The sequence below is a fragment of the Carettochelys insculpta genome, chromosome 8 (genome assembly GCF_033958435.1).
Source record: "Carettochelys insculpta isolate YL-2023 chromosome 8, ASM3395843v1, whole genome shotgun sequence".
Classification (NCBI taxonomy): Eukaryota; Metazoa; Chordata; order Testudines; family Carettochelyidae; genus Carettochelys; species Carettochelys insculpta.
The window spans coordinates 73263083-73276457 of NC_134144.1; the positions used below are offsets into that span (position 1 = coordinate 73263083).

Consider the following 13375-nt stretch of genomic DNA (forward strand, 5'->3'; position numbering starts at 1 on the left):
AAAGGAAGGCCCACCCTGCCAAGTCAACTCTTTGAACCTCCGAGGTTTGGGTTTTACAGGGGACGTGTGAGGGCTGTGGGCACAGCAGAGTGAATTCATGGTGCTTTTGTTTTGTCCTCTCAGGAGTTTAAGGAGGGCCGCCGAGCCAGTCACACAGCTCCACAGGTGCTTTTCAGCCACAGGGAACCCCCCTTGGAACTGAAAGACACGGACGCGGCAGTAGGCGACAACATTGGCTACATCACCTTTGGTAAGCTGGCCCGAGAAAGGCCACGTTTCCCTGTCCTTCAGCGCCTGTCGCACAGAGCTGCTGTGTGCAGTCTCAGAGCCTAAGACTGGGAGTGAAACAGTGAAACTTCCAGTGACGTGGTTCTTCGTACGGAGTGGGAGGTGGTGCAGAGATAGATGCAGCCCTTCACTTTGAGGGGTCAGGTACGTGTCCTGCTGGGCAGTGAATCTGACACTCACTCTCGCTGAGGCAGCCTGTAAACTTCAGTTGTCTTGTTATATCTCCATAAAGTGCCGTGCCCACAGCTGGGGGTGACAGTCTCTATTGGACACGAGGTCCTAGCCTAGGACCGCGGCATGGCTCAGCAAGGAGGGCGCTCGTGGCTCCAGGCTGGGAGAAGGCTGCCTGTTAAGTCTGATGCGATAGGTCAGCGCGGTGTGGGAAAACATTGAGTGCTTTAGCGCCATGATCCTTGGCCCTTTGCATGCTGTTAATGGCACCTTGTCCTGATGCGTTTGGATCCCAGTGCCCCACAGCTTTATACAAAGTAGTAATAGCAACAGCAACCTGTCTGAGTCCCTCTCAGAGGGGACAGAGATGAAATGGAATTACTATAGTGCACAAACGTTCTAGGGGGTAACTGAAGTTCATATCATAGCTTCATCTATGATCTTGCCTCTCCCCTGGATAAAAAGAGTCTGTGTCCATTTGCTGTGTTCAAAGTGCTCTCCAGAATGGCAGAGGAGGAAGTAGACAGGGGAGGTTAATCTTTTGATCGTCCAGATCATTAAGCGTGTGAAATAATGGGAAGACCAGAGAGACGCTTACAGTTTGATGCATCACGTTGTTTGGAAACGAGAGTTTCAGCTGACGACAGATGCGGTGCAGCTTTGAGTTATCAGTTTGGGGAAGCTGTGCAATTATTTTTATATAATTTGGCCACATTTGAGAGATGCTCTGTTAGAGGCACGTTCTGAATGCACAGCTGAGAGCTGGAATGTCTGTCTCGGCTCTTCAGCGTTCTCTTTGGTCTTAAGTACCAGAGGGGTAGCTGTGTTAGTCTGGATCTGCAAAAGCAACAATGGGTCCTGTGGCACCTTATAGACTAACAGAAATGTATGAGCATAAGCTTTCATGGGCAAAGACCCGCTTCGAAGTGACTGCATCTGACGAAGTGGGTCTTTGCCCACGAAAGCTTATGCTCATACATTTCTGTTAGTCTGTAAGGTGCTGCAGGATACCTCGTTGCTCTTTGGTCTTGGACAGATCACCAGAGCTCTGCATCTAATTTTGTCCGTAAGGCAGAGGTACTTGCTTCCCAGGAGTGCTGTGAGAGTTAGTTCATATTTGAAAAGCACCACCTGGTATCATATTCTCCCCCCGGAGTAGAGTTCTCTCTAGTCTATTTTTGTGCCACTTTTCCAAGGAGTTAGGACAGGTGTGTGTGGGTTAGACAGACCTAAGTGAGGATTGTTCTCCAAGACTCTGGGAACAAGGACACCAAGGAGTGAGCCAACACCTGTATGTAGACACAGCATACACCACACGAGTAGGTTATGCACTTGGTATTGGCCTAGTGTACATTATGTGCGTGGATGTTGGGACACTGTTAACTGATCAGGTTCTTCCCACAGTTCTGCTCACATGTGAGATATCCCACGATGTTTGCAAAGCTGAAATCGACTTTGGCATTAGAAAATAAGAAACTTGTCCAAGCCAAAGTTCTCAAATACCTAGTACCAAGGACACAGAGGCCAGGGCTGCATGACTGAGTTATTCTGAAATAAGACATTTCAGAACAGCTGTTATGAAATAACACAGCTACCCACAGAATGTATTTTGAAATAGCACATCTGGGGACACAGCGCTGTTTCCAAATGGTGCCCTGGAATGCCATTATGGCTTCTTTTGGAATCGCGCTGTTCCGTGCCTCCCTTTGCGCTCTTGAGAGCAGAACGCAGACCTCCTGCTGCCTTCCTTTGTGGGACAAAGCAAAGTTCAGACTGAGGTGGTGTTGCTGTACGTGTCTGTAGGAGAGTCGTGAGCTAAGATTTTGTATCTCAGAAGACAACAGGAAACATCATGGGCAATATGGCAGCACAACCTAATAACACATCTGAGACCATGCTGTGATGGAGTCGGGGGGGGGGGGGTGCATGTGTGAGTCAGGCTGGATGTCCGAGGCAAGCAGCAGCTCCCAGTGGCTAAGGATGACCCTGGGGCTACAACTGGCAGATAACACCTCTGCCTGAACAAAGAGCAGGGAGGAGCTGAGCTGGGTTTTGAATCGGGGGCGGCAGTTAGAGGCTGGGGAAGGGAGAGCTGGAAGGCAGCCAGCCTGAGGAGGGGGAAAGCTACACCCCAGAGGGGCACCCCTCGGGGTCTTCCCCCCAGGACAGGTTGGAAGGACTGTCTCGGGCTGCTATGCTGTTGCTTCTGTGAGAAACTGGGCATCTGTTGCCTAATAAACCTGCTGTTGTACCTGCTGAGTGAGAGTCACTCCTGCCAGCGGACGGGGTGCAGTGCAGGGGGACCCCTGAACCCCATCACACATGCCCATGCCTGTGCCCTGCAACTTGCTTCAGGTTACAGGCTTTGGGAGCAGCTCCTCTTCAGTGTCCATAACTGCCCCTTTGTGAGATCAGCCCATGCTGGAGGCCTGTCCGCCATCGGGATGGTAACAGCCCTTGGCACAGCTGGTGCCTTGCTTCCTGGGCCAGTGTAACTAATAGCACTTGGCTTATCCAGCAAGCAGAGAGGTGGCTGGGCAGTGCCGAGACCCGCCTTTTCTGAAAGTCTGCGCCAGAAGGAGGCGGCGTTTCCTCCTGGGCAGTAACTTCCCTCCAGATGTGTCGGGGTTTACGCAGATTGTTCAGGGGTGGCGCTGCAGTTAGCATCCAGAATGCTTCCCAAGTGCAGTGCCCTGCCCTGCTCTTCTCTGCCAGCATGGAGCTAGGCGTGGGGGGCATGGGCAGGGTCTGGTGATGCACAGGGTTCATACCAAGGTTGGTACCCCGACAAGAATACCGTGTTAATTTACCATGGGAAGCCACACCTTCTCTAACTGGCCCCTGAACTCTGAATGGTGCTGCGGCTCGCCTGTGCACATTACCTCTGGTAGATTTCAGCTCTGTCATTAGAAAACACGTATGGTTTTAGTTAGCCAGGTGTCCACTTACCATGGGAGTGGCCAAGTTTCCTGTGGTCCCATAAAGTTTGTTTACAGCCACCAGTCCCGGCTCTCAGTGTTCTGTGCTGTTACTTAGCTGGAATTTACCCCCACACATCAGCCCAGTCAGCAGTGGAAGTGTTGGTAATGCGGCTGAACCATGTTGACTTCCCCTGGTTTGGCAAATTTTTTCATTTGGCACCAGTCAGGTCTCGAAGGTGCCAGACGAGAGGTTCAGTCTGTAGTTTAGAAGAGGCAGGTGGGATTAGGTTTCTTTCCTTGTTTCGTTCACTGACCAGACGAGTTCTTAGTTCATTTTGCATCTCTGTCCTCTTACTGTAGCCATTGAAAGATGTCCCTCTAGCCTAGGAAAAGCGAATGAGACGTACTCCTCACAGGTGCAATGATGTGATTTCTTCAGGTTAACGCCCATCGCTGGCCATTCAGACTCACCAGTCAAACAGCCGTCAGGGTTGCTGTGGCCACTCTCATGGCATGAGACCACAAGTATTGCAGAAGTGCTGTTAAACCTGCTGTTAAAATTCCAAGTGCCATTCAGGCGTGTGGTGTGGGCAAAGGCGCTCTCGTAGCCCTCTTGAGCATTAAGGCTTGTGTGTTCAAACAGCTCTTCAGTAGGTGCTCGTAATCAGCAGACACGGCTGAGTCTGCCCCGCCACTTGAATGAGCAAGAGGCATTCTCTCTAGCTGGTGCTTAGCCTGGGTCATGAATAAAACTCTTTGCTGTGTTGCTTTATCTTGCCAGTGCTGTTTCCCCGCCACACCAACGCCGCTGCCAGGGACAACACCATCAACCTGATCCACACGTTCCGGGACTACCTGCACTATCACATCAAATGCTCTAAGGTACAGTGGGCTGGCTCCGGAAGGGACTGTGCTGATTTCACGTCACACTGTGTTCTGACGAGGTGTGGGGCAATAAACAGCCTGAGGAAGGCTTTAAATGCAGAATTTGTCTCAGCCTCTCTGATTCACATGCCGGTAGCGCTGAGAACACAACATGTAGCCCTGAGAAGAGGCAAGTGCTGTGTAAGCGTCAAGGCCTGTTCTCCCTGAATGGGGAGACGGTCGGCAGAGAATGTGTGGTTTGTACCCTGCCTTCTTCTTTAGCGCTGTCTGTAAGGCAGTATTGCAGGTCGTAGCCATCTTGCAAGGGCGATTTGTCCCCCCCATCGGAGCATTCACTCCCACCTCTCTGCAGGAAATAGGAATTGCCCCTTCAGGGAGACCGTCCGCCGAGTTTAGCCCTGAGCTGATGTTTGCGGACCCAAGTGTGAGGTCAGAACCTTTACCAGTTTGTTTTTATGTCAATGCAGGCCTATATTCACACGCGTATGAGGGCGAAAACATCAGACTTCCTCAAGGTGCTGAACCGTGCCCGGCCAGACGCAGAGAAGAAGGAAATGAAAACAATCACGTGAGTATCAAAGGGGAGGGACCCATGAGCCTGGGAGAGAGACTCTGTTCCTGTCCCAACCAGCACAGGTGTGCACTGGCGAGCACCGCCGCAGCTGGGCGTGGCGCGTGCCCGTTGAAAAGACAAGACTCTCTAGCAGAGAGCGGCTCTATAAAATGGAGCAGTTTTGTGCAGGGCCTCAGGAAGCCCTGGGAAGTGGGCAAGAGGAGAGAGAATCTTACTTTGTTCTTTAACAAGCTTGGTAATTTCCTGGCTTCTCATCTCAGACTGCCAGGTAATTTTGTAAGGCATTTCCTCGATTCGGAAAGGGGAGATCGAGGTGGTGGAAGGCAGGAGATTGGATGCGCAGATGCATTTTTATGCTTCTGTATAGAGCATCTTCTGTACGAAATGCATTGCTGGGGTGTGCAGAACAAAGCCTCCTAAGGCTGGGCTAGCTGGGACTTGGCTGGCTGAGTTTCTGCAGCTGCTAGTTTTACTCTGCAAAGGAAAGGCTCCTAATATGCGTATTAAAGTGCAGTTGATTCTCCAGAATTAAAAACTCATTGAATTAAACCCATTCTCCTTCATCTTTAAATACTGTTGAGACCAGCTAGAAATTTGTGAAGAGCGGCTGATGGGTCACCTGAACGCTGTTGTCGTTATGACAGAAAGGGAGCGTAGTAAGTGCTGCGGGTTTAACTTTGAATGTCCTGCCTTTGGTTGCATAGGCTGATGTTTTGACAGTTCCCTTCAGAGTCAGTTGATCTCCTTCATGGGATCTGACTGCAGACTAATTAGTTAACAGATTTCACCCTGAAATCCGCCTAGAACCTAAAATTCAATCCCACTGTGGCAAACTTTTCCCTCTCTCCTGCATTTGAAAAGCAAGCCCACTTTCCAATCGTTAGTCGGGGCCTTCCCTCCTGGCGGGAACCCTGGGAGAGAGGGGACACCCTGGGAACCCAAGGCTGACTTTTCCTTACGCTGGCTTTGTGGTCTTGGACAAATGGAGTTACTGCTCTGTATCCCTTTCTGTTTAAAGGGGACAGTGCCAGAACCTGCCCCCTCCCCAGGTGGTGAGGGTGTCTGCAGAAGGCTTGCCAGCCATAAAACATTTAGCAGGCGTCCTACGATTAAAGCACCTAAACAACCAGTGGATGGTCGAGATGCTAAAGGAGCACTCAAGGATGACGAGGCTATTGTGGAGAAACTAAACTAATTCTTCGCATTGGCCTTCGCAACTGAGAATTTGCGGGAGGTTCCCAAACCTGAGCCATTCTCTTTTAGATGGGACGTCTGAGGAACTGTCGCAGGTTGAGCATCATTAGAGGAGGTTTTGGAACAAACTAATAAACCGTAGTAAGTCACAGGACCACACGGCCTTCACCCAAGAGTTCTGAAGGAACTCGGTCGTAAAACTGCCAGACTGTTAACCAGTGTATAACATATCATTTAAATCAGTTCTGTACCAAATGACTGCAGCGTGCCAAATGTGACCCCAATTTTAAAAAGGGCTCCAGAGATGCTCCCGCAGCAATTAGGCCCGTTAGCCTGACTTCAGTACCGAGCAAACCGGTTGAAACTATAGAATTGCCAGATACGTAGGTGACTCTAATTTACTGGGGAAAAGTCAACATGTTTTTGTAAAGGGAAACCATGCCTCACTGATCTAAAATTCTTTGAGGGGAGTAAAAAAGGAGGTGGACAAGGGAGATCCAAGGGGTATGGGTACTTAGATTTCTTGAAAGTCTTTGACAGGGTCCCTCACCAAAGGCTGTTAAGCAAAGTGAGCTGTCCTGGGATAAGTGGGAAGACCCTCTCATGGACTGCTAGGTGGTTAAAAGCCAGGGAATGAAGTGTAGGAATAAATGATCAGTTTTCAGAATGGAGAGAGATAAGTAGCGACAGGTCCTGGGGTCTGTGCTGGGACTAGTCGTGTTCGACTTACACTTAAATGATCTGGAAAAGGTAAACAGTACAGGGTCAAGTTTGCAAATAGTACAAAATGACTCCAAATAGATGACTCCCGGGCAGACTGTGTAATTAGTAGACGACGGGTTTACGTCTTCCCACCACACATCGTTAACGTGCAGAATATGTTGCAAGAGAATGTCGTGAAGGCCAAAGCTACGTAGCAGGGCTCAGAAAAGAGCTAGATAATTCACGACGGTTGGGTCCTTCAGTGGCTAGTAGCCAGGATGGGCAGGGCTGGTGTCCCTGGAAATGGGCGACAGGAGGGATCACTTGACGATTGCTTGTTCTGTTGATTCCCTCTGGGGCACCTGGCATAGGCCACTGCTCGAAGACGAGTGGGCTGGATGGACCTTTGGGCTGATCCCGTATGGCCGTTCTTCCGTTAAGGTGCTTTGAACGTTGAACACGTGGTAGACGTCATTAGTATCCTCACAGGAAACTTCCGCTGCCCCGTGAGCAAAAGAGGATCCCAGAAAATCTAAACGTGAGCAGTAGCCATTCGCTCACCATGCGACAGTGTGAATGCGAGTCTGTCACTATGACTGGAGAGCGTCAGGGTGTAAGCCTTTGGCTGTGTCTTGTACGGGTGTGGCTGGCTGTCACCCCAAGACAATGCTGTTTGAAGGTGCTGGGGAAGGGTCATCCTTGGGCACTGGGGAAGGCTGACCCGTCTTCAGCAAAACAAAGCAGCAGAAATGTAGCACTTTAAAGACCAACAAAACGATTTATTCGGTGATGAGCTTTCGTGGGACAGACCCATGAGAGCTCATCACCATCTGAAGAAGTGGGTCTGTCCCACGAAAGCTCATCACCGAATAAATCGTTTTGTTGGTCTTTAAAGTGCTACATTTCTGCTGCTTTGTTTGTTGGAGTCCAGACTATCACGCCGACCTCTGTTACTATTCTTACCTGACTCCTGGTCAGTGAAAGACCAACAGCTGCAGCTACTCTGCATGAGAATCCCATGTAATCGCCTGTTTCCAAGGGGAGCGAAGGCTTTTATCTCACACCTGTTTAGCCCAGATGATGGGAAAATGCTAAAATGTCTGTCTTGCTGTCATTTAAGCGGGTGGTGGTTCTTAGCTTGGCTGACCTCAGTACGTACCTTTAAGGGACTTGTTTTCTGCCGGTCTCCAGCTGGAGTGCCGTCCTTCCGGGTCTGGTTTGCTGTGAAAGAGCAGGCAGTTGGGGAGCTTGTGGGCACATGCCTGCCGAGGTCTCTCGGGGGGGTTGGGCTCATGGGGTCTGCTGCAAGGTCTCGCAAGCAGCTCTGTAACGGCGTGAGCTTACCATGCACTGGAATGTCATGCATGGGTTTTCTGTAATGATCGGTAAGTTAGGCCATTGCAGGCCTGGAGCTCAGCTCAGCTCCCTCGCTGACCCCAGCGTGCTTAGCTACGGGTTAGACACCGGGCCTAAAAGAGGAGGAGCCAGGACGTATCTCCCGTTTTCCAAAGAGTGCGAACTTCCCTGCTCTAATGTGGACGGTCACAGCTTACTGCCTCGGACGCCTAGGGTGGGTGGGGCAGAACTTTCTTGCCCCCTACAGTAGAGCGGGTGGACTGAACAAATCTAGATTCAGGCTGTTGGAGGGGCATGGAGAGAACCACACAGCAGTTCTCAGCTGGGTTAGACCTGTTGATGAGCAAGGCGTTGGCTTCCCTCGCTGAGCCATCACACAAAGGGAGGAAGGTGTGTCCTGGTGGGGGGCTGGGCAGGCAGTGGGCCTGGAGGTAGAGTTGGGCTGTGGAGGCTCAGATACAAGAGCATAACCCTGATGGTGGGGTGGGTTAAGGTGCACATGTCACTCACCCCTTTTCCTGTACTCTGCCATGGTCTTGGCTTATTGCCCCCTCGCTTCTTGTTCGCAGGAGCCTCTCGCGTGCCAGACAGGTCTCTGGCGGCTTCCTTCAGCAGGCAGAGTCCCACACAAGTGTCATGGTCCAGAGCCAAAGGCTGACAGGCAGAGCAGTTGAGGCCAAGACAGGAAACAGCAGATAGGTACAGAAGAAAGGCAGCTGGCTCAGTCCTCCAGCCAGCGGTCAGTCCTCTGGAGGACTAGACAGTAAAGCCGGGGCTGTAAGTGGATAGTACCAAATTGCCTGTAATGCTGTTTGGTGTTCTAATGCAACTTGCTTATCTAGCAGGGTGACTGGACAGGAAGCGGCTAGTTCCTGGCGTGAGCAACAGGTTAGTCTGGTGCCCTCCCTCACGCCTCAGAAGAAATGCTTGCAGGGTTCCCAGGTCGCATGCAGTGCTGTCAGAGAAGCATCCCTAAGGCACTGTGCTGAGCTGTGGGCCCGGCCAGTCCCTGGTGCACACGCTGTCAAGTGGGCACATTTTGGCAGGATGTAAAGGCGCAGCTCTGAAATAGTCATTGTTGGCTGTAAGTGGTGTTAGAGATGGGAGAGGTTCATCCCCTGGGCTTTATCCAGGCTCCCTGAAGCGATTGGTGCATCTCCTGTCTGAGTGACGTTGCTGGCTGTGTTTGACTTCAAAACTCAACTTAGGAAATCTCCAGGCTGGAAGGAATGTAGCGACAATGGGAAGGGGTTAATCTCAGTCGCCTCACACCGTTTGCTCGGTGTTCACCTTTTGCACGTCACAGCCTGAGCCATGAAAATAGATGTCGGTTTTACCTTCCTTCTCTCAGGCGTCTGCTGTGAGAGGCTGTTTGGGGAAGTCTGCGAAGGCCTCTGCAGTTTCCATTCTAGGACATCTTCCAAAGCTAGATTTCGGCTCTGGTGCAAATCCTATATCCCCGTTGCAGCACCAGGAGTAAGCGGAGCTCTGCAGCAGCCGATTGTTCTGTCTAGCCGGGGGTTACTGTGCAGGGCCTTGTGAGGGATCTTGCCATGGAAACACTCGGGTGTGTGGGTTTGTATGTGCACCCTTCCGTGGGGAACAGGGAAACACTGGGAAGGAACAAAAGAACCACGCACAGAAGTGTTACGTCCCTAGAGATGTGCTAATGCAAATCCCAGGTCAGCCTGTGCACTCTGTCCGTGTTCAGACTGTAGCTGGCCTTATTAGAAAGGGACCAGGCTCACTTCTAATCCAAGTTGTTGCCCACTGGTGATAGAGCTGTTGCTTAGGTACGCCCTCCTCCTGCCCTCTTACAGGCTGCCCTCTGGCAGCAGTGAATTGCTTAAACCTCTGCCATGGAGCTGCAGTGTCAAGTGCTAATCCCTTCTGAGTAACAGGTTTGAACCGGGAGCTCGGGGTTAGTGCGGTACCGTTCTCTGCGCTTGCAGACTGCCTCTGCGCACCTGGGACTGCCTGGGAAGGGCAGAGGGCACAGCAGCCTGGGCCCAGTGAGCTGTGGCTGGTGGCTGTGTTCATTCTCCAGAAGGCAGCTGGTTCATTTCAGAGAGGAGAGGAGTTCTGCCATAGCTGGGGCATGGGTAGAGGTTTTAACATGGTTCCTCCTTGTGTCACATCTGTCCGGTGCCTCAGAGCCCCTTAGTGTGTCACACGCTGGTGTAAGCCCAGGCTCAGGTCTAGGCCTGCTGCCCAGCATCCACACATCCAGTGTTAACCTAGGGGCTGAGCCCTGTGCTTTGCTGTGAGTGCACAGGCCTGGTTTACAAATGGAAGCCACACTGCTGCATAAACCCAACAGCTGCGATCAGCATTCACCCGTTGTCTGCTGGCCTGGTCTTCACGTTTGCTGGCGGAGTGCCCGGGGGTTTCAGGGCACACTGATCTGAAGAAGCTTTTAGCAGAGAGCTGCTTCCAGGTCTCACGAGCACAGCCAGACTTGGGTGCCCACTGCCTGGGCGCCTCGCACATGCAGCCCCAAGGACAGAGCGAAACAGAGAGCAGAGCAGAACCAAAGTGGCTGCTCAGCGTGGCTGGTGCGGGGGGGTGGGCGGCAGAGCTCCCGGCTCGGTGTGGCTGGGTGGCGGGCGGGGGGGCGGGCAGAGCTCCTGGCTCGGCATGGCTGTGGAAGATGACAACCCACAACACTGTGGCTGCTCCTGCTCCCTGGGCTGTACGTACAAAGGTGTCAGGCTGGTGAGTGGGAGCCAGCCTCCGAAATTCCCCACGCCTCCCTTGGGGTGCCCTGTCCCTGCCTCCTGGAGCATGGCAGCTTAAGAGATCGTGGGGAGTGGTGGACGTGAGCCACTCTGCCCGTCCAGCACTCCTGCTGAGAAGCAAGGCCCAGGTGCAGGGATCACCCCATTCTGCCACTGGTGCTCCTCCTGGGGAGTGGGGGAAGCCCCTGCACCCAACCCCACTCTTGTGCAGGGTGCCGGGCGGGCAGGGGAAGCTGGCAGGACTGCCAGACCAGGGCAGGGCAGGGCAGGCTCCGTGCCCCAGTCCCCTTTTCCTGGGGGCCAGTAACGTGCCTCTCCCCTTGGGTGCTGGAGCCAGGCTGGGGTGGGCAGCAGCGCTGCCTGTAAGCGCAGCGCTTGGGCAGCTGATTGATTGAGTGTGTGCCCCCCGCAGCTGCCCATTGCAGACCTTCAGCCTGGCCAAGTTCTGGAGACGGTTGTCTAATTATCACCTGCACAGGTGCACCTGGGCGTGCCCCTGCCCTGTGTCTCAGCCCAGCTGCTCCGCGTACAGCCTCCTCCAGGAGCAGCTGTTCCCCGGGGACAGCCCAGAGGGGCTCGTTATGCTGTTTATGCACCTTGCCCCAGAGTCCCGGCAGGAGGGGGTTCCCACAGCACCACCCAGAGGGTTAGTGTGGAGGCCGGGCAGGGAGCGGAGGAGGAAGCAGTGCAGGATAAAGTTGCTGTGACTCAGGGTTGGACGCTGCATGGGGGTGCCAGAGCTCTGCGTTCACGCCCGGCTCAGAAAATCCCCAAGGCAGGTTTGAATTGTGTAGCCACTGGAGTGCAGGGTTGCCTGGGGTGAGCCTACTGGCCTAGGCTTACGTTGCTGTGCAGCCAGACCGGTTCTGCTCCTGGTGTTCCTGGGGCCAGACGACAGGGCTGGGGCGGGGTGGTTACCATGTGTGTATCGGCCTGGCCCTGGTGAGTGGAGTCTTCCTCCACTTAATGCTCTCCCAGCAAACTGCCCCAGGGAAGTAAACCAGACCGACTGCCCGACCCTCTGCCACTGGTCACCCTGTCCTTCGGGGCACGTGCCCATTGTCTAGGCATGTTCCCCTCCCGCCGCTCACTCACAGTTCAGTCCCTGCGTGGGCTTCGAGGCCTGCCATAACCTTCCCCTCTCACTTCCTTCCATGCTCCCTGCAGTTCTCTTCCTCTCCCCTTTCCTGGCAACCGCCCATCCCCCTGCATCTCCGAGCAGCCTCCCTGTTTCCTGCTGAGCATCTCTTCTGACAGCACTCCCCAGAGCCTGCCTTCCCCAACGGCGCAGTCTCACCTGCGCTGAAGGGGGCTGCGGATGCCTGGAGCACCGAGCGACTGGGTAACCCGCCGGGTGCATGGCCAGAGAACCCCCCTAACGCTGCCATTCTGCTCCTCGCAGGGGGAAGACGTTCTCATCCCGTTAGCGCACGGGGCGTGGCAGAGGCCACTACTGAAGACAGAAGGCTGGAGCACTTGCTACTTGATAATCGTAGCTTGTAACGTTGCACCTCTCTGGGCTCTTAAGGAATACAACCAATCGGGGTCTGTTTTGTACCACAGGTGGGGGAGTGATCTGCAGAAACGAGCTGTGCTTGCAAGGACTTACTAGTTCCAAAAACAAACCAACCTGAGTTCCATTTCGATCAGTTTCTTTCTTTTCTTTTTTTTTTTTTACCTTCTTCCTTTTTAAGCTGTTTTGCTTTGCAATATGTTACTGGTAATGAGTTGCAGTATTTCTTATGAGAATAAGGCAATATTAACTTGTTTTCTTCTGAGCATTTGAGTTCAAAACTCCTGTATCTGAAGAAATACTGTTGGGGTTCATTAATAAAGGAGATCTTTCTATCTTAACTGCTCGTGGGGCTTGAGTTGTGAGAGAGAACTGGTATGGAAGACCTCCACGGAGCCCCAGTTCCCCGTGGTTTCTACCTTCTGCATGGAGTGTAGGTTGAATGAGTCCTGTGGTCTGAGCACTTTCATGTTGTCCTTGGGGTTTGGGACTGAAATTCCCCACAGTCGGATGAAAGTTTTGCCGCTTTAAATCAAAGGTGGTTTGCATTGTGAAAAAGAGGGAAAAGTATTTTCTCTGCTGTAATGTGAAACGCAGCCATTCATCGACTGGGTAACAGGCCTGATGCACTAACTGCGGTCAGGCGAGATCTTTATCGTGCCTGAGGGCCTCTGCTCTTGTGAAAGGTGACTAATGAGAATAAGACTGAGAATATCTGGATATCTTATTGCCCTTATACAAAGCCATGGTACGCCCACATCTTGAGTACTGTGTGCAGATGTGGTCTCCTCATATCAAAAAAGGTCAACGGGCACTAGAAAAGGACAACTCGACTGATGAGGGGTTTGGAACGGATCCCCTATGAAGAGAGGTTAGAGACGAGGACTTTTCACCTGAGAGGAGAGGAGACAAACGGGGGATAGGATAGAGGTACATAAAATGATGTGTGGTGTGGAGGAAGTGAACAAGGAAAAATTATTTACTTGTTCCCATAACATGAGAACTAGGGGGTCACCAAATGACATTAATGGGC

General features: G+C 52.5%; 1 protein-coding gene across 1 annotated transcript in view; it reads left to right on the plus strand.

Moving 5' to 3' along the window:
* ARPC2 (actin related protein 2/3 complex subunit 2) overlaps window positions 1–12683 on the plus strand; it is a 36155-nt gene extending 23472 nt beyond the window's left edge. The window contains exons 7-10 of the mRNA XM_075001774.1: window positions 124–250; window positions 4162–4262; window positions 4733–4833; window positions 12232–12683. Coding sequence (XP_074857875.1) covers window positions 124–250; window positions 4162–4262; window positions 4733–4833; window positions 12232–12256 — 354 coding nt within the window. The 3' untranslated portion in view covers window positions 12257–12683. The remainder of the gene's footprint in view (window positions 1–123; window positions 251–4161; window positions 4263–4732; window positions 4834–12231) is intronic.
* The last annotated feature ends 692 nt before the right edge of the window (window positions 12684–13375 follow it).